Raw genomic sequence first — 24897 nt, 5'->3', positions numbered from 1 at the left:
AATGGACTATCGTAAACCGAGAACTACTTGTAACCTGGATCACCTCCAGGGGAAAAAAAAGAAAGGATTCACTTTTGTTTTTGCAAGTTAGGGTTAATAGGTGATCCCATATTCTTGTTTGAATGGTTAATCATTGACCAACCTAGTTAAAAAAAGCTGCAGATGCCTAAACATCAAATTGACAGTCTGTCCATCAAAGGATAAGTTCTGGATCGAAGCAGGAAGCAACAGACTAGATACGAAACACAGGAGGTCCTCGACTTACAACCGCTTGCTTAGTGACGGCCGCTGAAAAAAGTGACTTAGTTTTTCACACGACTGTTCCACAGTTCCACACGCTGACCCGATCAAAATTCAGACACTTGGCAACTAACTCATGTATATGATGGTTTTGAGACTTTCTGACCAGCAAAGACAATCTTAATAACTGCAGTGGTTCACTTAACGACAGTGGCAAGGAAGGTCGTAAACTGTTAACAAAACCCATCTGTCTTGCTTAAGGTGTTAAGCATCTAAATAATACTAATACTACTACTACTACTAATAATAATAATAATAATAATAATAACAACAACAACAACAACAACAACAAAACAATGTCATCTGGCTGGACCCAGGGGAAGAGCCTTCTCTGTGGCGGCCCCGACCCTCTGGAATCAACTCCCCCCAGAGATCAGGACTGCCCCCATCTTCCTTGCCTTTCGCAAACTCCTAAAAACCCACCTCTGCCGCCAGGCATGGGGAAATTGATTCCCCTCGTCTGTCCCGTTTTATGTATGGTTTGTTTGGAGTGTATGACTGTTTTTATATTAAGGGTTTTAACTGTTTTAATCATTGGATTTGTACTGTGCTTTGCTGTTGTGAGCCACTCCGAGTCTTCGGAGAGGGGCGGCATACAAATAATAATAATAATAATAATAATAATAATAATAATAATAATAATAATAACAACAACAACAACAATAATACCATCTACCAGTGGCAAAAATAGAATAGAATAGAATAGAATAAATAGAATAGAATAGAATAGAATAGAATAGAATTCTTTATTGGCCATGTGTGATTGGATACACAGGGAATTTGTCTTGGTGCATATGTTCTCAGTGTACATAAAAGAATATATATATATATATATATATATATATATATATATATATATATATATATATATATATATATATATATAAATGGCCCTGGGTTGGGCCGAGAGGCAAAAAAGAAGCTGTGATGTTCCTTCAATATACCAGGGTGATTCGACACAAAAATGTAACCCTTCCCTGGTACAGAGCTGAAGGGATTGGATACTGTAGCCTAGAGGATAATTCTCTGCCTTACAAGGCAAAGGTTGCAGGTTCAAGTCCCAGTGGGTATGGCTAGCTGTTGAGGCCAAAATAAGGCCGAAATAGATCTATCCTAGTCTCCCTTAATTTTCAAATTCAGCTTAATAATAATAACAACAACAACAACAGCAACAATTATATATATATATATATATATATATATATATATATATATATATATATATATATATATATATATACACATATATACCGGTATATATATATATATAATTGTTGCTGTTGTTGTTGTTATTATTATTATTTAGATTTGTGTGCTACCCCTCTCCGAAGACTCTGAAGATTTGTCAAGAATCATGTGGTACAACACTTAATGATTGTCCGGTGGGATCATAAGCCCGAAAAAGTGGTCGAAAATGAGAAAGCAAAACTACTGTGGGACTTCCGACTTCAGACTGACCGAATTCTGAAGCATAACACACCAGACATTGTGATCGTGGAGAAAAAGAAAGTATGGATCATCGACATCGCAATCCCAGGGGGCAGCAGAATTGAGGAGAAGCAGCTAGAGAAATTAGTGAAATACGAAGATCTGAAAATCGAGCTGCAACGACTCTGGCATAAGCCCGTGAAAGTGGTCCCAGTGGTACTTGGCACGCTGGGCGCAGTGCCAAAGGATCTCAGCGGACACTTGAAAACCATCGGAATTGCCAAAATCTCCACCTGTCAATTGCAAAAGGCCGCTTTACTGGGATCGGCAAACATAATTCGCCGCTACATCACGCAGTCCTAGGTGCTTGGGAAGCGCCCGACTGGTGATGAAATACGAAATCCAGGATAGTGATCTCGTTTGCTGTGTTGTAATTTTGTTATTGTTGATGATGATAACAACAACAACAAGAAGAAGTTTGAAGGGATCTTGGAGGTCTTCTAGTCCAACCCCCTGCTTGGGCAGGAAATCCTCCACTACTTCAGACAGATGGTTACCAACATCTGCTTAATATCTTCCAATGTTGGAGCATCCACAACTTCTGGAGGGAAGCTGTTCCACTGATTAACTGTTCTGACTGTCAGGAAATTCCTCCTTAGTTCTAAGTTGCTTCTCTCCTTGTTTAGTTTCTACCCATTGCTTCTTGTTCTACCCTCAGGTGTTTTGGAGAATAGCTTGACTCCTTCTTCTTTGTGGCAACCCCTGAGATATTGGGACACTACTATCATATCTCCCCTGGTCCTTCTTTCCATTAAACTAGCCATGCCCAGTTCCTACAACCACTCTTCTTATGTTTTAGCCTCCAGTACCCTAATCCAGTGTTTCCCAACCTTTTTTGAGCCGCGGCACATCAGTCACATTTACAAAATCCTGGGGAACATTGAGGGGGGCCCCTAAAAAAAGCTTTGACAAAAAAATCTCTCTCTTCCTCCCTTTCGCTCTATTTCTCTGTCGCCTTCTTTCTCTCTCTTCCTTCCTTCCTCTTTCTTTCCCTCTCTCTCTCCATCCCTCTTTGTTTCTCCCTTCCTTCCTCTCTTTTTTGCTCTCTTTCCCTCACCCTCTTTCCCCCCTCTTTCTTTCTCTCTCTCTTTCTTTCCCCCTTTCTCTCTCTGTCTTTCTCTCTTTCTCTCTCCCCCCCTCTCTCCCTCTTTCTTTCTCTCTCTCTTTCTTGCTATCTCTCTTTCTCTCTCTCTTTCTTGCGTTCTCTCTCTTTCTCTCCCCCCTATCTCTCCCTCTCTCTCCATCTCTTGCTATCTCTTTCTTTCTCTCTCTCTTTCTTGCGTTCTCTCTCTTTCTCTCCCTCCCCTCTCTCCCTCTCTCTCCATCTCTTGCTATCTCTTTCTTTCTCTCTTTTTTTTGCTTTCTCTCTTTCTCTCTCCCCTCTCCCTCTCTTGCTATCTCTTTTTCGCTTTCTCTCTCTTTCTCTCTCCCCCCCCTCTCTCCCTCTCTTGCTATCGTTTTCTCTCTCTCTCTTTCTCTCTCTCTTTTTGCTTTCAAAAGTTGCGAGACCAGAAGCTGAGCTTCCTTCTTCGCGGCACACCTGACCATGTCTCGCGGCACACTAGTGTGCCGCGGCACACTGGTTGGGAAACACTGCCCTAATCATCTTTGTCTCTCGTCTTCTCTGCACACTTTCTAGAATCAGTTAGCCATGGGGATGCTGCATTGGTCACAATTGTGAAAGACCATTCTTTTTTTTCGGTGTGGTTTTAATTTTGGCCATCAACTTATCTTGCTTCTCCAATTTAAGTCCAGTTCTGGCTTCTTTTAAAAGGTCATCCTGACAGCCCCCTCATATAGACAATCACTACCGCCAGGTGCCTTACATAAAGAGGATTAAATTAAAAAGAAAGCAATTCACACCCACGCAAAATAGTGGCAATAAAAAATCGAGCCTTACACGCCGAGCGAAATCCAAGAAGGCAGAATCTTTTCTTAGAACACCTGTTCTGCTTTTTAATTTTTCTGAAAAGCCCCGAAAACTTTGCCAAGTAAGGAGAATTTGGTTTCACGAAGAATTTGGGTTTTTTGCAATTTTTAGCATCTTTTTGCAAATGCCGAAAGCGGCAGATTTAGGGCAGAAGAGAGGTGGTCCTCCACTTGCAATGGTTCGGTTAATGACTGTTCAAAGTTACAAGGGCGATGTGACAGTTTTTCACACTTATGATCAAAATTCGGACGCTTTTTTGCAACAGACTCACAATTATGATGGTGGCAGTAGAGGGTCACGTGATCCTCTTTTGCAATCTTTTGATAAGCCCGATCAATGTGGCAGCCAGATTCACTTAATGACCATGTAAACTCACTTAACAACTGCAGGCTCTATTGTGGTCTGAGGACTACACGAATGTACCAAGATCTTGCTCAATTTACAACCAAAGGGGAATTTAGAATCTCCATGGCTAACAAGCAACAACCCCAAATTTCTTTATTTATCCCATTTGGAAATTGACAATTACAGTGATTGGCTTAACAACAGTGGCAAGAAACATTGTGCTCACACCAGCATGTATGGAAACTGATAGCAAATTAATTCAGAACCCATTAATGTACTAAATCCATTATTGTACTGAGCAGGGGCTGGACTAAATGACCTCAAGAGGACTGCTCATTCTAATTCTAGGATTCTGGCCTTCCGCTGACCTAAACGGCTAACCCAGGTTTATTTTTATTTCATTTAATTTTTTTAAATTTTATTTTTAGGTTTCCAATCATTGGAGACTGTGCAATGCTAGGTGCTGATATGTTTCCAGAGGATTTCTGGCAGGAAGGAAGGAAGGAAGGAAGGAAGGAAGAAAAGGAAGGAAGGAAGGAGGAAGGAAGGAAGGAAAGGAAGGAAGGAAAGGAAGGAAGAAAGAAAGAAAGAAGGAAGGAGGAAGGAAGGAAGGAAAGAAAGAAAGAAAGGAAGGAAGGAAGGAAAGAAAGAAAGGAAGGAAGGAAGAAGGAAGGAAGGAAGGAAGGAAGAAGGAAGGAAGGAAGGAAGAAGGAAGGAAGGATGAAGGAAGGAAAGGAAGAAAGAAAGAAAGAAGGAAGGAGGAAGGAAGGAAGGAAGGAAAGGAAGGAAGAAAGGAAGGAAAGAAGGGCAATAAAACTTATATACCGCTTTAGTTTACAGAATCAGCATATTTGCCCCCAACAATCAGGATCCCCATTTGACCCACCTCGGAAAGATGAAAGGCTGAATCAACCTTGAGCCTGGTGAGATTCGAACTACCAAATTGCAGTTAGCCGTCAGCAGAAGTAGCCTGCACTACTGCACTCTGACCACTGCGCCACCTCGGAGAATAGGACCATAAAGAAATCACAGCCTCTCATTGGCTGCCAGGTTTTGTCCGTTTTGAAAACATTAGCATGCTCCCAATGCTGGTTTGTTATGGCCAAGATTGCAATCCCCAGCCAACAATGAAAGTGTTTGGTTCTCGTTGGACTGACCAACTGGACAGGGCCCATACCTGGCTTCATTAGATTCGGTTAGCCCCCAAGGGGACTGGCTGAAGCTGGTTTAGTTAAACCTGGTTGGATGTACCTAAAAGAGTGACGGGCCCAGTCAAAGCTGGTTAATTATTGACAAAGACATCTTAAAGGGAAACCGGGTTTGAACTTTCAGAATCACCCAAAGACCAACCCTTTGAAGGCAAGTCCTCAATTTATGACCCACAATCCTTTCCCTGGTTAAGCAAGACGGTTGATTAAGTGAGTCCCACCCGATTTTGCAGCCTGGATTATTTTTTTTGCAATGGTTGTTAAATGAGTTGCTAGGTTGTTAAGTGAATTGCTGGTCATTAAATGAATCTGGCTTCCACACTGAGTTTGTTTGTCGAAGCCAGCAGGGAAGGTCACAGATTGTGATCACACTACCACAGCACACTGTAAATACTCCCCAGTTGGCAAAAAAACTGAATTTTGATAACTGACTCTGTGGGGAGGCTGCAATGGTCATAAGTGCGAGGACTGTCATAACTTATTTTTTGGAATGCCATTGTGACTGGGTTGCTAAGGCCATACATGCTGACAGTGAAATTTTTCACTATCCTTCTTTCCCTCTTCCCTCCTCTCCTTCTCTCTCCCTCCCTTTTTCCTACCTTCCTTCCCTCTTTCTTTCCCCCATCCCCTTCTCCTATGCACTCCTTCTATCCTCCTTCTTTCCCTCTCTCTTTCCTTCCTCCTCCTTTTCCATTCACTTTCCCTGTCACTCCTTCTCTTCTGCTTTTCCCCCTTCTATTTTATTTCTTCTTTTATTCTCCTCTCTTTCCTTCCTTCCCATCTTCCTCTTCTTCACGCACTATCCTTCTTTCCATTTTTCATTCCTTCCTTCCTTCCTTCCTTCCTTTCCCCTCCCCTTCCCCTATACACTCCTTTTATCTCATCCCTTCTTCTCCTCTCTCGCTCCTTCCTCCTTCTACCCTCTCCTTCTATTTAATTTCGTCCTTTATTCTCATTTCTTTCTTTCCTTCCTTCCCAACTTCCTCTTCTTCACACACTATCCTTCTTTCCATTCTTCCTTCCTTCTCTCCTCTCTTCCTCCCCCTTCCTTCCTTCCTTTCCCCTCCCCTTCCCCTATGTACTCCTTCTATCCCATCCCTTCTTCCCCTCTCTCGCTCCTTCCTCCTTCTACCCTCTCCTTCTATTTTATTTCTTCTTTTATTCTCCTCTCTTTCCTTCCTTCCCACCTTCCTCTTCTTCACGCACTATCCTTCTTTCCACTTTTCATTCCTTCCTTTCCCCTCCCCTTCCCCTATGTACTCCTTTTATCTCATCCCTTCTTCTCCTCTCTCGCTCCTTCCTCCTTCTACCCTTTCCTTCTATTTAATTTCTTCTTTTATTCTCCCCTCTTTCCTTCCTCCCCATCTCCCTCTTCTTCATTCACTATTCCCCCTTTTCCTACCTCCCTTCCCTTTTTCTTTTCACCCTCCGCCGCCCCCTTCTCCTACGCTTTTTCTATCCTATCCCTCCTTTCGCTCCTTCCTCTCCTCCTCCTTTCTTCTCCAAGCACTGTCCTTTTCTTCCCTTTTCCCCTTTCCATCCCCTCCTCCTTCTCTTTGCCCCCGTCTCCTCTTGCTTCGCTCCCCCCCCACCTCCTCCAGGGCCTCCCCCCGGGGAGGGCGGCCCTTCCCCGAGCCCGCCCCACCAGCTGGGCTCGTCCCCCTCCCTCCCCCCCGTATGGGCTGCTTATAAAGGGGGCGTCGCGGCCGGCCGCCGCCGATCCGGCTCAGCGGGAGAAACGCGATGGTCAGCGCCAGCGCCGTAGCAAAATGCTGGATGGAAACCCCTGGCAGCGACGGCTCTTCCTCTCGTCCTCTTGCTGCGCGATCCTAGTTCTGCTCTCCTGCGCCCCGGACCTTTCCGCCGCCTATTTCGGGTGAGCGCCCCGCACTGCGCCGGAGGAAACGTGCCCTGCGCCGGTTGACAGCCTCCGTTTCAACCTCCCCCTTCTTCGGGATCGCGCGCCTCCTCGACTCTCTTAGGAACCGCGGTTCCCCAGGAGAGACACTTCTTCCCAGAGCGCCCCCCTCCCTCGGGCAGCGGCGGGGGGCGAACCTACTCTGCCCCATTGCCAGCCGGCGCTCACTTCCCCAGTTTGCCATCCGAGCGCGCAGCCTCACCTTCCTCTCCTATCTGGGGCGCGTACGGCATTTAGAATCATTCCAGCCCAGCCTCCCGCCCAAGGCAGGGGGCCATACACCCCTTGCCTCGATCCTACGCCGAGAAGCCCCCTTAATCGGGCTTCCCTTCTTCCCTCCGGAGCGCAAAGAGATCCGCCAACGCTGGGCGCTGCGCAAAAACCGGTCGCGCCTCTCCGAGTCCCTTTCAGCACTCCGGCGGTCGCTGCGCCCAACTCTCCCCCCTCCCTTCTCTCCGCCTCCCACTAACTTTGGCAAACTTTCTATATACCCTCTTCCCCTCCCCCCCACTTTCATGAGGGGTGTCGCCCGACCCTGTGGGACTACAAAGCCCATCGCACCCACCCTCGGGGGGGATGGATGTGCTTTGACTCCACCTATGATCAAACTTGTGAACAGGTGTGCTGTAGCCTTTTTTGAAATGGGCTGGGGGTTTTTTCCCCCAAGGGGAAGCAGGCAAAGAAGATAATTATTAATAGAATTAATTATCAATGGGCCAGATTTTAAAACAGAAGAAAGTTTGGCTTAAGATGACAAGGCTCACTAAGGTGAGAAGGAGGATGTCCTTGTTCTACCTCTTAAAAATCTCTTAAAAATTATGTTCTGTCCCTGGTTAGATGTCTGGGGTGCCAATCCCTAGATTAGAAGCAGCGGATAAAAATTAAAAACCCAGGCAGGTTGGCAGGACTATTTCAAAGTCCTCATGATGTTTTAAGGATAAATTGGCACTTTGAATCTATTCATATCTGAGATTTTTAAAAATTCTATTTGAATACATGGAGCTAAACTGATGGGAGGCGCCTGATTGAGACATGAATATGAATAATTAATATTTAATTGATATTAAATGCTTCTTCGAGATTCTTTAATGTGGTTCATTTTTCCAGCCTTGCCTCCTGCTGATTCAAAGAAAAATAAAATATTATTTTCTCATTATCTTGCTGCAAGAAATCCAGCGGTTAACAATATATATAGGATTAATTGTCCCGAACTCAACTGATATACATATACATACATACATACATACATACATACATACATACATACATACATACATACATACACATATCAGAAGACACTATGACATAAATAATAAACAATGTCCCAGTTTGATATTGACTTGTCGAACAAATCTTGAAAGATGTTGGTTAATATAATGATCTTATAATAAGACCCAGGATACTAGTAAACTGTTAGATTTGATTAGATTTGAAAACCTTAAGTGTTTTGTAGATGAGATTTGGACTTCAACTCCCAGAATTCCCCAGCTTGGAAATTATGGGAGTTGAAGTCCAAATCTCATCTACAAAACATTTAAGGTTTTCAAATCTAATCAAACATAATGATTAGATTTACTGGGGAATTCTGGGAATTGAAGTCCATACCTTTAAAAAGTGTTCCAAACTTCCTGTTAAAGATTTGGGTGTGACATTTTCTTAGAATTCAATAAATTCTAGGGACACGTGATATTTTTTTTTTGGCTTTTAAAATAAAAATAAGTTGACCCATTCTCCAAACAAAAGTTGCTAGGCCACCTCTCCTTTGGCCTTCTTGCTGTGGCATTTGGCTGATGGTTTGTGAAGTCCAGACTAAACCACTTTGTCTCGAGGATGGGAGAAATTACAGATTGGCAAGTGGATAGTTTTGGAATGATGAACCGTAAATGGGAAGCATCACGGGAAAGCTTTTAAGAAGAGAATGGGACCACCTTTTACCTTGAAATAATGTAGGGTTCCTTGTTTGAGCAGGGGGTTGCGTTAGATGACCTCTGAGGTCCCTTCCAATTAGTGTCATTTGGAAATGAGTGTTTTTAAAAAAAAAAGTCTGTTGCATTTAAAACTTTGCATCTGTTTAGGGAGAAACATGCTCAGGTAGATCTGTAAGGTGTTAGTTTTTTCACACTCAAGTTTTTCTGCACTTTTGTTCATGGCTCATGTGTTAAAAATAGGGGTTGTGATCTGCTGGCTGGTTTAACACTGTGTGTGTGTGTGTGCAATATTTAAAATAATTAATCGGTGTCTTCATATTCCCTGTGCATCTTCACTAGCATCCTTCTGACCACCTAAGCTACTCCAGAAGTTTCAGTTTGCGAACAACTGGGAGGGTGCCTCGGTTTGGTGTGGGCGCGTGTGCATGGGTGTGCAAGGAAGGAGCCGAGACAAAAGAGGTAGAAAGAGTGAAGGCAGCCGAAAGGAATCTGGTGTTATTAATGGTGAGGTGTCTTTACTGTGGGTGTGCAAAGAGGTAACTGAGACCGCAGATGTACAAAACAAAAAATTGTAACCAGCTGGAAGGGATAATGGTGAAGTCCCCTCTTTGATGTGAGTGTGTAGGTGGGTGTGTAAGGAAAGAAACTGAGACCACAGAGGGCTGCAAAGAATGAACACAGCCGCAGGGGAATGTGATAGTATAATGGCAAGGTCCCTCTTTTGTGTGGGCTTGTGCATGGGCGTGCAAGGAAGGAACCGAGACCACAGAGGTGCAAATCAGGAAACCAGCTGGAGGGCACAATGCTGAAGTCACTCTCTCAAATGTGGGTGTGTGCATGTGTGTGCAAGAAAGAGGCTGAGATCAAAGACCTGCAAATAATCTTGTCTAGAATGTTTGGTTTTTGATCTTCTGCAAACTACTGTTTTTTTTTAAAAAATGGGAAGGAAATAAAAGTCAATGGAGAAGATAAACAGTTTTTCCTTTCCCCCACTTTCCTGAGAAAATGGGCTGATTTTGAAATTTGGGGTTTGCCCCCTCTGCCTGATCTGTGCCCGGTCAGTTTCTCTCATTTTCTTTCTGGAAATCATAAATGGGTGGGGAACCTCTTCTGCCCCCCCTCCCCATCCTGTCATCCAAGATCAACTCACTCCCCCCCTGCCCCCATCTAAGTAAGCTGTCTTCTTCTAATTAAATTGGGTGACATTTCGAGCGTCTAAATGTTTTCCAAACCGGATAATATTTCAAAAACAAGGTTTGTTCAAACTTGGCGAACTTTTTAAGAGGAGTGGACGTCCACTCCCAGAATTCCGGGAACTTTGGGGAATTGCAGTCCACCTTCTCTTAAAATCTCCAGGTTTGACAGACAACCATCTAAAAATCCCTGCGCGGGTTTGGTCACTTGTCACAATCTGTGATTGGAGTTTGGGGGAAGGGAAGTGGGTGGAAAAAACGTTGTAGTTCCCATCCCTGCCAGCAGAGGGATCCATCAAACCGTCAATTAATTGGAGGGGGGAGGGGAGGCAGAATTTCTCATTTTAAAAGTCTTGCAGGTGTATCCTGTCCTTTAAGAAAATAAAATATTTTCATGGGAAAGTTATTTTACCCTCTTTCTTCCCTCACACCCCTGTTCATTTCTATTTATTTATTTTTCCTCCCTGGAAGGATCCAGGGAGAGCTCGTCTGGAGGAAAACAGAGGGAAAAATGGCAAGAATTAGCTCGAAATCTTCTCCCTCCCCTTCTCCCTCTTGCTGGCTGGCTTCGAAACTGGGCGTCTGATCTTCTCCCTATGGCCCGGCTCTGTGAATTGGGGCTTGGGAACGGAATGGCGAACCTGGCTTTGGCTAGACCCCAGAAATAAATGCCAATTATTGCATTACTGTAAAGAGAAACGTGGAAACGTAGAAGATTGACGGCAGAAAAAGACCCCATGGTCCATCCAGTCTGCCCTTATGCTATTTCCTGTATTTTTATCTTAGGATGGATATATGTTTATCCCAGGCATGTTTCAATTCAGTTACTGTGGATTTATCAACCACGTCTGCTGGAAGTTTGTTCCAAGGATCTACTACTCTTTCAGTCAAATAATATTTTCTCATGTTGCTTTTGATCTTTACCCCAACTAACTTCAGATTGTGTCCCCTTGTCCTTGTGTTCACTTTCCTATTAAAAACACTTCCTTTGTCCCTTTTGTGATAAAAGGGGTTAGGAGAAAGGTGGAGGGGAATATAGAAACATAGAAGATTGACGGCAGAAAAAGACCTCCTGGTCCATCTAGTCTGCCCTTATGCTATTTCCTGTAATTTTATCTTAGGATGGATATATGTTTATCCCAGGCATGTTTAAATTCAGTTCCTGTGGATTTATCTACCACGTCTGCTGGGAGTTTGTTCCAAGCATCTACTACTCTTTCAGTGAAATAATATTTTCTCACCTTGCTTCTGATCTTTCCCCCAACTAACTTCAGATTGTGTCCCCTTGTCCTTGTGTTCACTTTCTTATTAAAAACACTTCCCCCCTGAACCTTACTTAACCCTTTAATATATTTCAATGTTTCGATCATGTCCCCCCTTTCCCTTCTGTCCTCCAGACTCTACAGATTGAGTTCATGAAGTCATCGGTATAAAGGACAATGTTTGTAGCTCAGGGTTAACATGAAAGATCTTTGATGGTCTCTGAGCTTGGTTGTTATCTTGTAGAGGTTTCATAACCCAACTAGGTAACATCACCAGTGCAAGAAATGAGTGGGGTTGTTCTTTGTTTATATGCTGGTAGCTTACTCTGTATAAAAAATAGGGCAAAAGGTAGCAATGGCATTTAGCATTTAGACATGTGCAACTTCATAGCGCTTTAATAGCCCTCTCTAAGCGGTTTACAGAATCAGCATATGTGCCCCCAACCATCTGGGTCCTCATTTGCCCCACCTCGGAAGGACGGAAGGCTGAGTCATCTTTGAGCTTGGTGAGATTTGAACTATGGCAGCGGGCAGAGTAAGCCTGCAATACTGCATTCTAACCACTGTGCACCATGGAAGGGAGGGAGGGAAGGAAGGAAAGGAGGGAGAGAAGAAAAAAGGAAAATAGGAAGGAAGGAAGAAAAAAATAAGAAGAAAGGAAGGAAGGAAGGAAAGAAAGAAGGAAGGAAGGAATACCAATACTACTTAAGACTTATATACTACTTTGCAGCCTTCTCTAAGAGGTTTACTGAATCAGCCTATCACCCCCAAATAATATGGGCCCTCATTTGACCCACCTTGGAGGATGGAAGGCTGAGTCGACCTTAAGCCTAGAAATTCGAACTACTGTCAGTCAGCACAGTTAGCCTGCAATACTGCATTCTAACCACTGTGCACCATGGAAGGGAGGAAGGAAGGAAGAGAGGAAGGAAGGGAGGGAGGAAAGAAGGAAAGAAGGGAGGGAGGGAGGAAGGAAAGAAGAGAGGGGGGGAGGAAAGAAGGAAATATAGGAAAGAAGGAAGGAAGGAAAGAAGGGAGGGAGGGAGGTGGGAGGAAAGAAGGAAATATAGGAAAGAAGGAAGGAAGGAAGGAAGGAAAGGAGGGAGGGAGGGGGGAGGAAAGAAGGAAATATAGGAAAGAAGGAAGGAAGGGAGGGAGGGAGGGGGGAGGAAAGAAGGAAATATAGGAAAGAAGGAAGGAAGGAAGGAAGGAAAGAAGGGAGGGAGGGAGGGGGGAGGAAAGAAGGAAATATAGGAAGGAAGGAAGGAAGGAAGGAAGGAAGGAAGGGAGGAAGGAAGGAATGGCAATAGCACTCAGACTTATATACCACTTTACAGCCTGGTGAGATTCGATCTGCCAAACTGGTGATCAGTTGGTGATCAGCAGGAGTAGCCTGCAGTACTGCACTCTAACCACTACGCCACCTTCTAGCTCTGATGATATTACCTAACTGGGTCACGAAACAACTGCAGGAAAACCACCAAACTCACTGAGCACCAGGGACCCTAATTTCAACTCCCAGCTACAAATTTTCCTGTTTAATCATTACAAAACCGGTGTGCTTTATCTCTTTATTTTGCATTTTCTCATTAGCGCTGTAACCAATTGAATTTGAAGGAAGCCGATTGGGCTGGAAGAAGGGCTGGTGGTGTAAACCAGGATGGAGGGGAGCCACAGGATCGGAGCTATGTTTGGGGCATACCAAAGCTGGCCGACCCGCATTTATTTTGTGCAGAAATTGATTTAATCCTTTGTGATTCCTGCATTGGTCTACAAACCTACCCGTCGTTTACAAGTCTATCATTCCCAGAGAAAAGTTCCTAGTGTGAAGATCTCCTATGGTGGTTTATTGAACAAAACGTGGTTTAGCTCAAGAGAGGAGCCTTTCCGTGCAGTTGGGAAATCCTCAACTTATAGCCATTTATTTAGTGACCATTTGAAGTTACAACAGTACTTGTTTTCACACTTTTCACACACACTTTTCACATTTATGACCACCATAGTATCCCAATTGGCATTTGGTAAATGGCATGGATTTATAATGGTTACCCTGTTCTGCGGTCATGTGATCACTTTTTGCAACCTACCAAGAAGCAAACTTGGTGTGGGAAGTCGAATTCAGTTAAGGACTGTCAAAATGCAAGCAGTTCTTGATTAACAAAAAATTATTATTATTATTATTATTATTATTATTATTATTATTATTATTAATTATCATTTATTGGATTTGTATGCCGCCCCTCTCCGTAGACTCGGGGCGGCTAACAACAATGATAAAAACAGCATGTAACAATCCAATTAATAAAACAACTAAAAACCCTTATTATAAAACCAAACATACACACAAACATACCATGCATAACTTGTAATGGCCTAGGGGGAAGGAATATCTTAACTCCCCCATGCCTGGCGGCATAAGTGAGTCTTGAGTATTTTACGAAAGACAGGGAGGGTGGGGGCAGTTCTAATCTCCGGGGGGAGTTGGTTCCAGAGAGCCGGGGCCACCACAGAGAAGGCTCTTCCCCTGGGGCCCGCCAAATGACATTGTTTATTCGACGGGACCCAGAGAAGGCCAACTCTGTGGGACTTTATCGGTCGCTGGGATTCGTGCGGTAGCAGGCAGTTCCGGAGGTAATCTGGTCCAATGCCATGTAGGGCACGGAAATGGAGCCCAACATTTCTATGTCTAAGCAAGGCAGTTGTTGAGTGAGTTTTTCCCCATTTTACGACCTATATTTGCCACGGTTGTTAAGTGAATCAATGCAGTTGTTCCAACAGGATTGTTAAAGGATGCTGGCTGGGGAATTCTGGGAGTTGAAGTCCACCCATCTTAAAGGAGCCATGTTTGAAAACTTGTTCAGTGGCTGGTTTTCTGGGTTCCTAGGAAATATTTAGAGATTATTTATTTTATTTAAATGTTTGGATTTCTATGCCGCCCTTCTCCATAGACTCAGGATGGCTTACAAAACAAAACTATGCAGTCAAATAAGTTTTAGGAACATATCTAAAGCTGCTGAAATGAAATTAAAAATAACATTGAAAGTCTTTTGAGGCTGAAAGTCTCTAGCAAGCAGATGTATTCTGGGTTAAACGTAGGTTGATTGGGATTCCTAAGGTGACAGCCTATATTTGAGGGCAATGGAGGGTAATTAATGGTAATGCATGGATAGATGGATGGATAGATGGATGGAGAGAATGAGGCATAGATGGAGAGAGTGAGGCATAGATGGAGAGAGAAGGGCTTAGATGGGTGGAGAGCTGAAAGGGTGGTAGATAGATGGATTGAAAGATGGATGGATGGAACAATGAGAACATAACAACATAAGAAGAGCCATGCTGAATCAGGCCAAAGCCCATTGAGTCCAGCTGTGTCACACAGTGGCCCACCAATTGTCCATGGGGATCTTGAGCCAGAAAGAGAAGGCAAGACCCTCCCTTTCCCTTGACCCCCAACAAATGGGACCCAAGGGAACCCTGCCTGCCTCCACCAACCTAGAGGCGGCACTTGGACATTCGTTTCAATAGCTACCTATGATACACTTGGCATCCACGAATCTGTCTAATCCTGCCTTGAAGCTCTCCAGGCTGACAGTTGTCACAATCTCTTCTGGAAGGGAATTCCATCAACCAAGGACCCTCTGGGTGAAGAAATATTTCCCTTTATTTGTCCTCACTTTCTGACCTATGAGCTTTAGGGAGGGGCCCCTCGTCCTAGAATTGTGTAATAGATGAAACAATAGATAGATAGATGGATAGACAAATCGATGGATGGATGGGCTGTAGATAGATGGATAGGATGATCAATGGATGGATGGGTGGATGGAGATAGGTAGAGAGGTAGATTTAGGGGTGGATAGATGGATGGATAGATGAATGGATGCCTGGACTATAGCTGATCAATGGAGGGAAGGGGGCATAGATGGATAGATGGAGAGATAGATGGCTGGAACAACAGAAGGATGGATAGATGAATGAATGAATTGTGGGATGGAAGGAAGTAGGGAAGATTTTTGGATGGACAGATGGATAGATGGAATATTAGATGGCTTGATGGATGGAACTACCCTGTTTCCCCAAAAATAAGACGTACCCCGAAAGTAAGGCATGTCAGAGGTTTTGCAGAATTTGCTAATACAGTGATCCCTCGAGTTTCGCGATCTCGAGTATTGCGAAACGCTATATCACGAGTTTTCAACCCGGAGGTAAACTCCACCATCTGCGCATGCGTGCCCTTCCACGCATGCGTAGATGGTGGAGTTTCCCCGCCGGGCAGAGGCTTCCCTGGGTCTTCCCCCTCTTGCCCCGGTAAGGCGCGAGCAACGGCGTGGGCGGGCGGGTGGCACGCGCGCGGGGACACCCCAGCTCCGCTTTCCAGCTGGGAAGCGGAGCTGGCAATGGCGGGCGGCGCGCGCGCGCTTCGGGAAACCCCAGCTCCGCTTCCCAGCTGGGAAGCAGAGCTGGCAATGGCGGGCGGCGCGCGCGCGCTTCGGGAAACCCCAGCTCGGCTTCCCAGCTGGGAAGCGGAGCTAGGGTGTCTGCAAGCGCGCGCGCGCTTCGGGAAACCCCAGCTCGGCTTCCCAGCTGGGAAGCAGAGCTGGCAATGGCGGGCGGCGCGCGCGCGCTTCGGGACACCCTAGCTCGGCTTCCCAGCTGGGAAGCGGAGCTAGGGTGTCCGCAAGCGCGCACGCTTGCTTCGGGAAACCCCAGCTCGGCTTCCCAGCTGGGAAGCGGAGCTAGGGTGTCCGCAAGCGTGCGCGCGCTTCGGGAAACCCCAGCTCGGCTTCCCAGCTGGGAAGCGGAGCTGGCAACGGCGGGCGAAGGGCGGGCGGCGGTGGAAGTAAAAACACCATCTGCGCATGCGCAGATTGTGTTTTTACTTCCGCACCGCTACTTCGCGAAAAATCGATCATCGCGAGGGGTCCTGGAACGGAACCCTCGCGATGATCGAGGGATCACTGTATAAGGCACCCCCCGAAAATAAGGCGTAGTCAAGTTTACATACGGTACGGTGGAAAAACATACGGTACCATTCAAAGCTGTTCATAGCAGTACCGTAATAATGTGGCGTCCCCTGCTGGCCCCTTCCATCGCTTTGTACCGTCCAGTAGAGCAGACACAGTCTGCTGCTGTCTCACCGCCATTACAGTCTCCACTACAGTGTGTAGACTGTAGCTCCTCTGGTGGCCGGAAGCTGCAATAGCGGGAGTATACTGTTGTACCATATAAGTTCCATCGTTTGTGTCTGTGGGTGCCATAGTGACAGGTACCGTACCGTAATCAGTGTACCGTACGGTACACTTTCTTTGGGGGTGTCGGCTTTTCTGCCTGTGAATTTGTCTTATTTGAGAGATATAAGGCACCCCCCGAAAATAAGACGTAGCACAACTTTTGGAGCAAAAATTAATATAAGACAGTGTCTTATTTTCGGGGAAACACGGTATAGAGGGATGGATGAAATGATCAGAAAAATAGAAAGGAAGGAAGAAGAGAGAAGAGGTAGGTGTTCTGCTGCCTGCCTGCCTTGGCAAAGGGAAGGGGGTCTCTGCGGCCCCTCAAAGGCTCACACCACAAGATCCTTCCTGGACCCCTCGACGTGAGTTGGCTTTCCTATTATCCTTTACAGCCAAGCCATCTTCATTCTTGGCTGTACAATGCTTAGCTCTCGAGGCCTCTCTTGGCACATAACTCACCTGTTCTTCCCAAACCGGGCATCCTACCTTGGGTAGGCTCGTAAGACGACCCACCAAAGAAACCACACTGCTCCTTTCTAGCAAAAACCTCCAGATGTTTCATGCTTCCCAAGTGGGTAGGTTCACCCTTCGCCTCAATTAAATTTCCTTACTTTGCAGCTTAAAAGGTTAGGCTTAGATTTAGAGTCCTGTTGTAACTACAAATGGTCACTAAACAAATGATTTTAAACTGTGAACTATCTGAACTTTGGAATTTATTTATTTATCTATTTATTTATCTATTTATTTATCTATTTATTTATCTATTTATTTATCTATTTATTTATTACTTAGATTTGTATGCCGCCCCTCTCCGAAGACTCGGGGCGGCTCACAACACGTGGAAACAAATCATAAATAATCTGACAAATTTAAAATATTTAAAATTTTAAAAAGACCCCATATACTAACAGACATACACACAAGCATACCATATATAAATTAAACATGCCCAGGGGAGATGTTTCAGTTCCCCCATGCCTGACGGCAAAGGTGGGTTTTAAGGAGTTTACAGAAGGCAGGAAGAGTAGGGGCAGTTCTAATCTCCGGGGGGAGTTGATTCCAGAGGGTCGGTGCCGCCACAGAGAAGGCTCTTCCCCTGGGGCCCACCAACCGACATTGTTTAGTTGACGGGACCCGGAGAAGGCCAACTCTGTGGGACCTAATCGGTCGCTGGGATTCGTGCGGCAGAAGGCGGTCTCGGAGATATTCTGGTCCAGTGCCATGAAGGGCTTTAAAGGTCATAACCAACACTTTGAATTGTGACCGGAAACTGATCGGCACCCAATTTATTTAATTATTTGTTTGTTTGTTTGTTTATTTGTTAGATTTGTATGCCGCCCCTCTCTGTAGACTTGGGGCGGCATACAAATTATAGAGAGTTCATGATCCATAACCCAAAATTCAGAAATGTATTTGACTCGACAATAGTAACTGTGAGAGGGATCTTGGAGTCCTAGTGGACAACCATTTAAACAGGAGCCAGCCGTGTGCAGCAGCTGCCAAAAAAGCCAACACAATTCTAGGCTGCATCAACAGAGGGAGAGAATCAAGATCACGTGAAGGGTTAATACCACTTTATAAGCCTTGGTAAGGCCACACTTGGAATATTAGCATCCAGTTTGGGTTGCCACAATGCAAAAAGGACGTTGGGTCATTCTTTGTCAAGTGGACCAATTTTCAGAATCTCCCCCACTTGACCACCTTCGATTTCAATGAAACTTTGCACGTGGTATAAAACTGAGTTGTGCGAAATTTTAGGCCCATATCCTAAAAATTTGCACACCTCCGTTTTATACTATAAGCAATATATGTGCAAAGTTTCATTGAAATTGAAGGTGGCCGAGTGGAGACACCTGGTCCACTTGGCAAAGAACGACCCTGTTGAGACTCTAGTGCAGAGAAGAGCAACGAAGATGATTAGGGGACTGGAGGTTAAAACATATGAAGAACAGTTGCAGGAGCCGGATATGTTTGGTGAAAAGAAGAACTGAGAGGTTGCCATAAAGGTGGTTTATGGCATTGGACCAGAATATCTCCGGGACCGCCTTCTGCCCCACGAATCCCAGCGACCGATTAGGTCCCACAGAGTTGGCCTTCTCTGGGTCCCGTCGACTAAACAATGTCGTCTGGTGGGTCCCAGGGGAAGAGCCTTCTCTGTGGCGGCCCCGACTCTCTGGAACAAGCTCCCCCTGGAGATTAAAACTGCCCCACCCTCCTTGCCTTCCGTAAACTCCTTAAAACTCACCTCTGCCGTCAGGCACGGGGGAATTGAGGCATTCCCCCTCCCTCCCCCCGGGCCTATATAATTTATGTATGGTGTGTCTGTGTGTGTGTCTGGTTTAATAATGGGTTTTTAAAGGTTTTTTAAATTTATTAGATTTGTTATGAATTGTTTTATTGTATCTTGTGAGCCGCCCCGAGTTACGGAGAGGGGCGGCATACAAATCTAATAAATAATAATAATAATAATAATAATAATAATAATAATAATAATAATTGGTGGGCGCAGTGCCAAAGGATCTCAGCGGACATTTGAAAACCATCGGAATTGACAAAATCTCCATCTGTCAATTGCAAAAGGCCACTTTACTGGGATCGGCACACATAATTCGCCACTACACCACGCAGTCCTAGGTGCTTGGGAAGTGCCCGACTGGTGATGAAATACGAAATCCAGCATAGTGAACTCATTTGCTGTGTTGTACTGAAATAATAATAATAATAATAATAATAATAATAATAATAATAATAATAATAATAATAATAATAATCTCCCCTACCATGTTTCCCTTGAAAATAAGACCCTATCTTATATTTTTTTGAACCCTGAAATAAGAGCTTGGCCTTATTGCCGTGCACTCAAAAGCCCAGTTGGGCTGATTATCAGGGGGTGCCTTAATTTGGGTGGAAACAGGGTAAAACTTTGTAATAGAATTATAATTTTTCCGAGTCTTTTCTGCAGGAAGTTCAGCCAAGGAAAACACCAACAGTTCCATGCAAAAGTCTGCTGGTTTTGCTAGAGTAAGGAAATAAACAGAGGTACGGACGCCACAGGAAATATTAACTCGGGAGAACACACACGGAGCCCGCCCTTGCCCCCTTTATAATCTCCCCGATAAAAAATATTGCGTATGCAGATGGCGAGAAATAAATCAAACTCGCAACCCTGAGGTTGGGAAAGCCAGCCAAAGAAAGGGCCTCGTGCCGCAGAGCTGGAAGATGAAACCAGAGCTGGTGATCCCAGCCTCTGCCAAGAATTTGGACGTGGTCTGTGCTTTTGGGAGGGGTGTGAGACGACAACGTTGCGGTCCGTCCAACACATGCTTTGCAAGCAGGCAGGGCTGGGTTCAGCAGCCGGTCTCCTTCCCTTGAAGGTCTGGGGAAATCCAGGAAACTCCAAGAATTGGAGACACCAAATCTTGGAATTGCGGCATGGTAGAAATGTGCAGTGTTTGGAGAAAGAGGCAGAAGGGTTGTTTCAATTCCAGCTGGCTTAGGGGCTTGGGCTGGGGGCTAGAACTCCCAGGCGCTTTGGCAATTGAGCCCAGAGTTTCCCAGGTGGCTTTGTTGCCTAAGATGGGGCTTGAACTCCCATGCCTCCTGATGATTGGGTCAAAGTCACCTAGCTCTCTTTCATGTCTAAGGTAAGACTAGAACTCACCATCTCCCAGTGATTAGCCCTGAAGTCAAGGCAGCGGGCTTTGGTGCCTAAGGTTGGACTTCAACTCATGGTGAGGACCACAAAATCACCCAAGACAGCTCACCTCTGCATTTCAGAACATCTTTAAGTGTAGAGTTTGGCCAGGAATATAAAGTGGTTTCTTCCTCTTCTTCTCTTTTCTTCTCTTCCTCCTCCTCCCTTCTTCTTCTTCTTCTTCTTCTTCTTCCTCCTCCTCCTTTTTGTCTTCTTCTTCCTCTTTCTCTCCTCCTCCTCCTTCCTCTTCTTCTTCTTCCCTTCCTTCCCTTCCTCCTCCTTTCTTCTTCCTCTTCCTGTTTCTTCCTGTTTCTTCCTCCTCCTCTTCCTCTTTTTCTTCTTCCTCATCTTCTTCCCTCCTCCTCCCTCATTCCTCTCTTTCCCCTTCTTCTTCCTCCTCTTCTTATTCTTCTCCTCCTCCTTCTTCCTCCTTTTTGTCTTCTTCTTCCTCTTTCTCTCTTCCTCCTCCTTCCTCCTCCTTCCTCTTCCTCTTCCCTTCCTCCTCCTCCTCCTTCTTTCTTCTTCTTCTTCCTCTTCTTCCCTCCTCCTCCTCCTCCCTCTTCCTCTCTTTCCCCTTCCTCTTCCCCTCCCCCTCCTCAGTAAATAAATTGTCATTTATTTCTGATATCAGGCAAACAAAAAAAAGGCCCCTAGCAAATCACAAGTTTGCTTAACAACCTCTTGTGTTTGCTTAATGACTGCCAGGTCCATTTTCGCTCCGATAAAGCTCAGGAAATAGAACCGCGAGGTGACCTCTTTCACCGCTGACATCATTGCACACTCAGTGCACACTTAGTGCACGGTCATAAGTCAAGGACCACGAGGCAGAAACTCTGAAGTGGCATCCGTCGAATACTTTAAATCGCCCTCAAAAATGGAACAGCTTTTACAGTGGTTTTTTTTTTTTAAAAAAATAATAATTGCAATTTGTACAGCAAACTTAACTGTGTTTCGACAACCAGAATGAAACGTGTGGTGGTTGAAGAGTGGTCAGGCACGGGTTCAAATCCCTGTTTAAACTTGTGTTTGTCCAATGCTGGTGGGTCTTTCCCAAATGTGCTCATTTCCACAATTGGCTGGATTTTCTCATCGTTTCTGGAATTAGCGGTTTAGTGAAGTTGGAGACTGTCGTAATTCTGAAACCAAAACGGGGGGTTTTTTTCTTATATTTTTTTTCTTGGCTAGAATTTGCAAAAAAAAACCCATCCCAAATAAAAACACTTTTAAATTGAAGATGATTTGGCCCAGGCTGGGAGACCAGAAATGAAGGTTAAAATATCATTTTCTTTTGCAATTTTCCTCCTCCACATTGCCCCATTCTGTCTCAATTTTAAATTACCTGCATTTGAATTGAGGTTATTCAGTAGTATTTGGAATACTGTGTTCACTTCTGGAGACCTCGCCTACAAAAAGATATTGACAAAATTGAACGGGTCCAAAGACGGGCTACAAGAATGGTGGAAGGTCTTAAGCATAAAACGTATCAGGAAAGACTTCATGGACTCAATCTGTAGAGTCTGGAGGACAGAAGGAAAAGGGGGGACAGGATCGAAACATTTAAATATGTTAAAGGGTTAAATAAGGTTCAGGAGGGAAGTGTTTTTAATAGGAAAGTGAACACAAGAACAAGGGGACACAATCTGAAGTTAGTTGGGGGAAAGATCAAAAGCAACGTGAGAAAATATTATTTTACTGAAAGAGTCGTAGATCCTTGGAACAGCAGACGTGGTTCAGTAACTGAATTTAAACATATCTGGGATAAGCATATATCCATCCTAAGATGAACTAGATGGACTAGGAGGTCTTCTTCTGCTGTCAATCTTCTATGTTTCTAGTCCTCGACATACAGCTGTTTGTTTAGATGTTAGAACTGCTCTGAAAAAAAGGTGTCTTATAGTCACCTTGGCTGGAGCTGGTTGGAGAATTCTGGGAGTCTTAAAGTTGCTATGCATGGGACCCCTGATCCTTGACTTATGGCCACAAATTTATGTCGCTAAGCAAGACAGTTGTTAAGTGAGTTTTGGCTCATTTTACCACCTTTCTCGCCATGGTCGTTAAGTGAATCACTGTGGTTCTTAAGTTAGTCATACAGTTGTTAAGCAAATCTGCCTTCCCCATCAATTTTGTCATTTTAAGAGATGAGACATGAGACACAGCAACCGTCATAAATATGAGACAATCGACAAACGACCGGCTTTTGATCATGTGGACATGGAGACCCTGCCATAAAAGAAAACCGTGGTCACAAATTCATTTTTTTTTCTCAGCATTGTAACTTTCACTAGTCACTAAACAAATGGTTGTAAGTCGAGGACTATCTGTATCTAGATCAGTGGTTCTCAACCTTGGGGTCGGGACCCCTTTGGGGGTCGAATGACCATTTCATGGGGGGTCGCCTGAGACCATGGGAAAAGACCAATTTCTCCTGGTATTAGGAACTAAAGCTTCTGTTCTGGCATCTTGGAACATATTTTTACAATCCGACCAATCAGGCATTCCTTCCTGCCAATCAGCTCAAAGCTCTGTTGGGAGAATTGGCACTAGACTTATGGTTGGAGGTCACCACAACATGAGGAACTATATTAAGGGGTCATGGCCTTCGAAAGGTTGAGAACCACTGATTTAGATCAAGATTCGGTGGTACCTCTACCTAAGAACGCCTCTACTTACGAACTTTTCTAGATAAGAACTGGGTGTTCAAGATTTTTTTGCTTCTTCTCAAGAACCATTTTCCACTTACAAACCCGAGCCTCTGAAACTGTAACCGGAAAAGGCAGGGAGAAGCCTCCGTGGGGCCTCTCTAGGAATCTTATTGGAGGAAACAGGGCCAGAAAAGGCAGGGAAAAGCCTCCGTGGGGCCTCTCTAGGAAATCCTGGGAGGAAACAGGGCTGGAAAAGGCAGGGAGAAGCCTCCGTGGGGCCTCTCTAGCAATCTCCTGGGAGGAAATAGTGCCGGAAAAGGTGGCGAGAAGCCTCCACGAAGCCTGTCTAGGAATCTCATGGGAGGAAACAGGGCCAGAAAAGGCGGGGAGAAGCCTCTGTGGGGCCTCTCTAGGAATCTCCTGGGAGGAAACAGGGCCGGAAAAGGCAGGGAGAAGCCTCTGTGGGGTCTCTCTAGCAATCTCCTGGGAGGAAATAGTGCCGGAAAAGGTGGCGAGAAGCCTCCACGAAGCCTCTCTAGGAATCTCATGGGAGGAAACAGGGCCAGAAAAGGCGGGGAGAAGCCTCTGTGGGGCCTCTCTAGGAATCTCATGGGAGGAAACAGGGCCAGAAAAGGCGGGGAGAAGCCTCTGTGGGGCCTCTCTAGGAATCTCCTGGGAGGAAACAGGGCTGGAAAAGGTGGCGAGAAGCCTCTGTGGGGCCTCTCTAGGAATCTCCTGGGAGGAAACAGGGCTGGAAAAGGCAGGGAGAAGCCTCTGTGGGGCCTCTCTAGGAATCTCCTGGGAGGAAACAGGGCCGGAAAAGGCAAGGAGGAGCTTCCGTGGGGCCTCTCTAGGAATCTCCTGGGAGGAAACAGGGCTGGAAAAGGCAGGGAGAAGCCTCTGTGGGGCCTCTCTAGGAATCTCCTGGGAGGAAACAGGGCCGGAAAAGGCAAGGAGGAGCCTCTGTGGGGCCTCTCTAGGAATCTCCTGGGAGGAAACAGGGCTGGAAAAGGTAGCGAGAAGCCTCTGTGGGGCCTCTCTAGGAATCTCCTGGGAGGAAACAGGGCTGGAAAAGGCAGGGAGAAGCCTCTGTGGGGCCTCTCTAGGAATCTCCTGGGAGGAAACAGGGCTGGAAAAGGCAAGGAGGAGCTTCCGTGGGGCCTCTCTAGGAATCTCCTGGGAGGAAACAGGGCCGGAAAAGGCAGGGAGAAGCCTCTGTGGGGCCTCTCTAGGAATCTCCTGGGAGGAAACAGGGCTGGAAAAGGCAGGGAGAAGCCTCTGTGGGGCCTCTCTAGGAATCTCCTGGGAGGAAACAGGGCCGGAAAAGGCAAGGAGGAGCTTCCGTGGGGCCTCTCTAGGAATCTCCTGGGAGGAAACAGGGCCTCCACCCTCCCTGTGGTTTCTCCAATCACAGGCATTATTTGCTTTTACATTGATTCATGTGGGAAAAATTGCTGCTTCTTACAAAGTTCGTAAGTAGAGGTACCACTGTAATTCAGTGTAGATCGATAGTCCTTGACTTATAGCCATTTGTTTAGGAACCATTGGATGTTACCATGGCAAGCGTGAGTTACGGTGTGTCCTCTCACTTATAGCCGTCACAGTGACTTAACGACTTTTTCATACTTATGACGTTGTAGCTTCACAGTCTCACATCATGAACATTTGCAACCTTTTCTGGTCGGCTTCTGAGAAGCAGAGACCGTGGGGGAACCTCCTCCTCCATTCTGCAACCCCCACCCCCCTTCTAGCACTGAT

At 45.4% G+C, this 24897-nt stretch overlaps 1 protein-coding gene across 1 annotated transcript in view; it reads left to right on the top strand.

The window, feature by feature from the left end:
- The first annotated feature begins 7040 nt into the window (after positions 1–7040).
- LOC139156078 (protein Wnt-9a-like) overlaps positions 7041–24897 on the top strand; it is a 37956-nt gene continuing 20099 nt past the window's right edge. The window contains 1 exon segment of the mRNA XM_070731407.1: positions 7041–7147. Coding sequence (XP_070587508.1) covers positions 7041–7147 — 107 coding nt within the window.

Source organism: Erythrolamprus reginae, unplaced genomic scaffold (genome assembly GCF_031021105.1).
Source record: "Erythrolamprus reginae isolate rEryReg1 unplaced genomic scaffold, rEryReg1.hap1 scaffold_265, whole genome shotgun sequence".
Taxonomy (NCBI): Eukaryota; Metazoa; Chordata; class Lepidosauria; order Squamata; family Dipsadidae; genus Erythrolamprus; species Erythrolamprus reginae.
The sequence above is the reverse complement of the archived record's forward strand: the minus strand, read 5'-3'. Positions and strand labels throughout refer to the sequence as shown.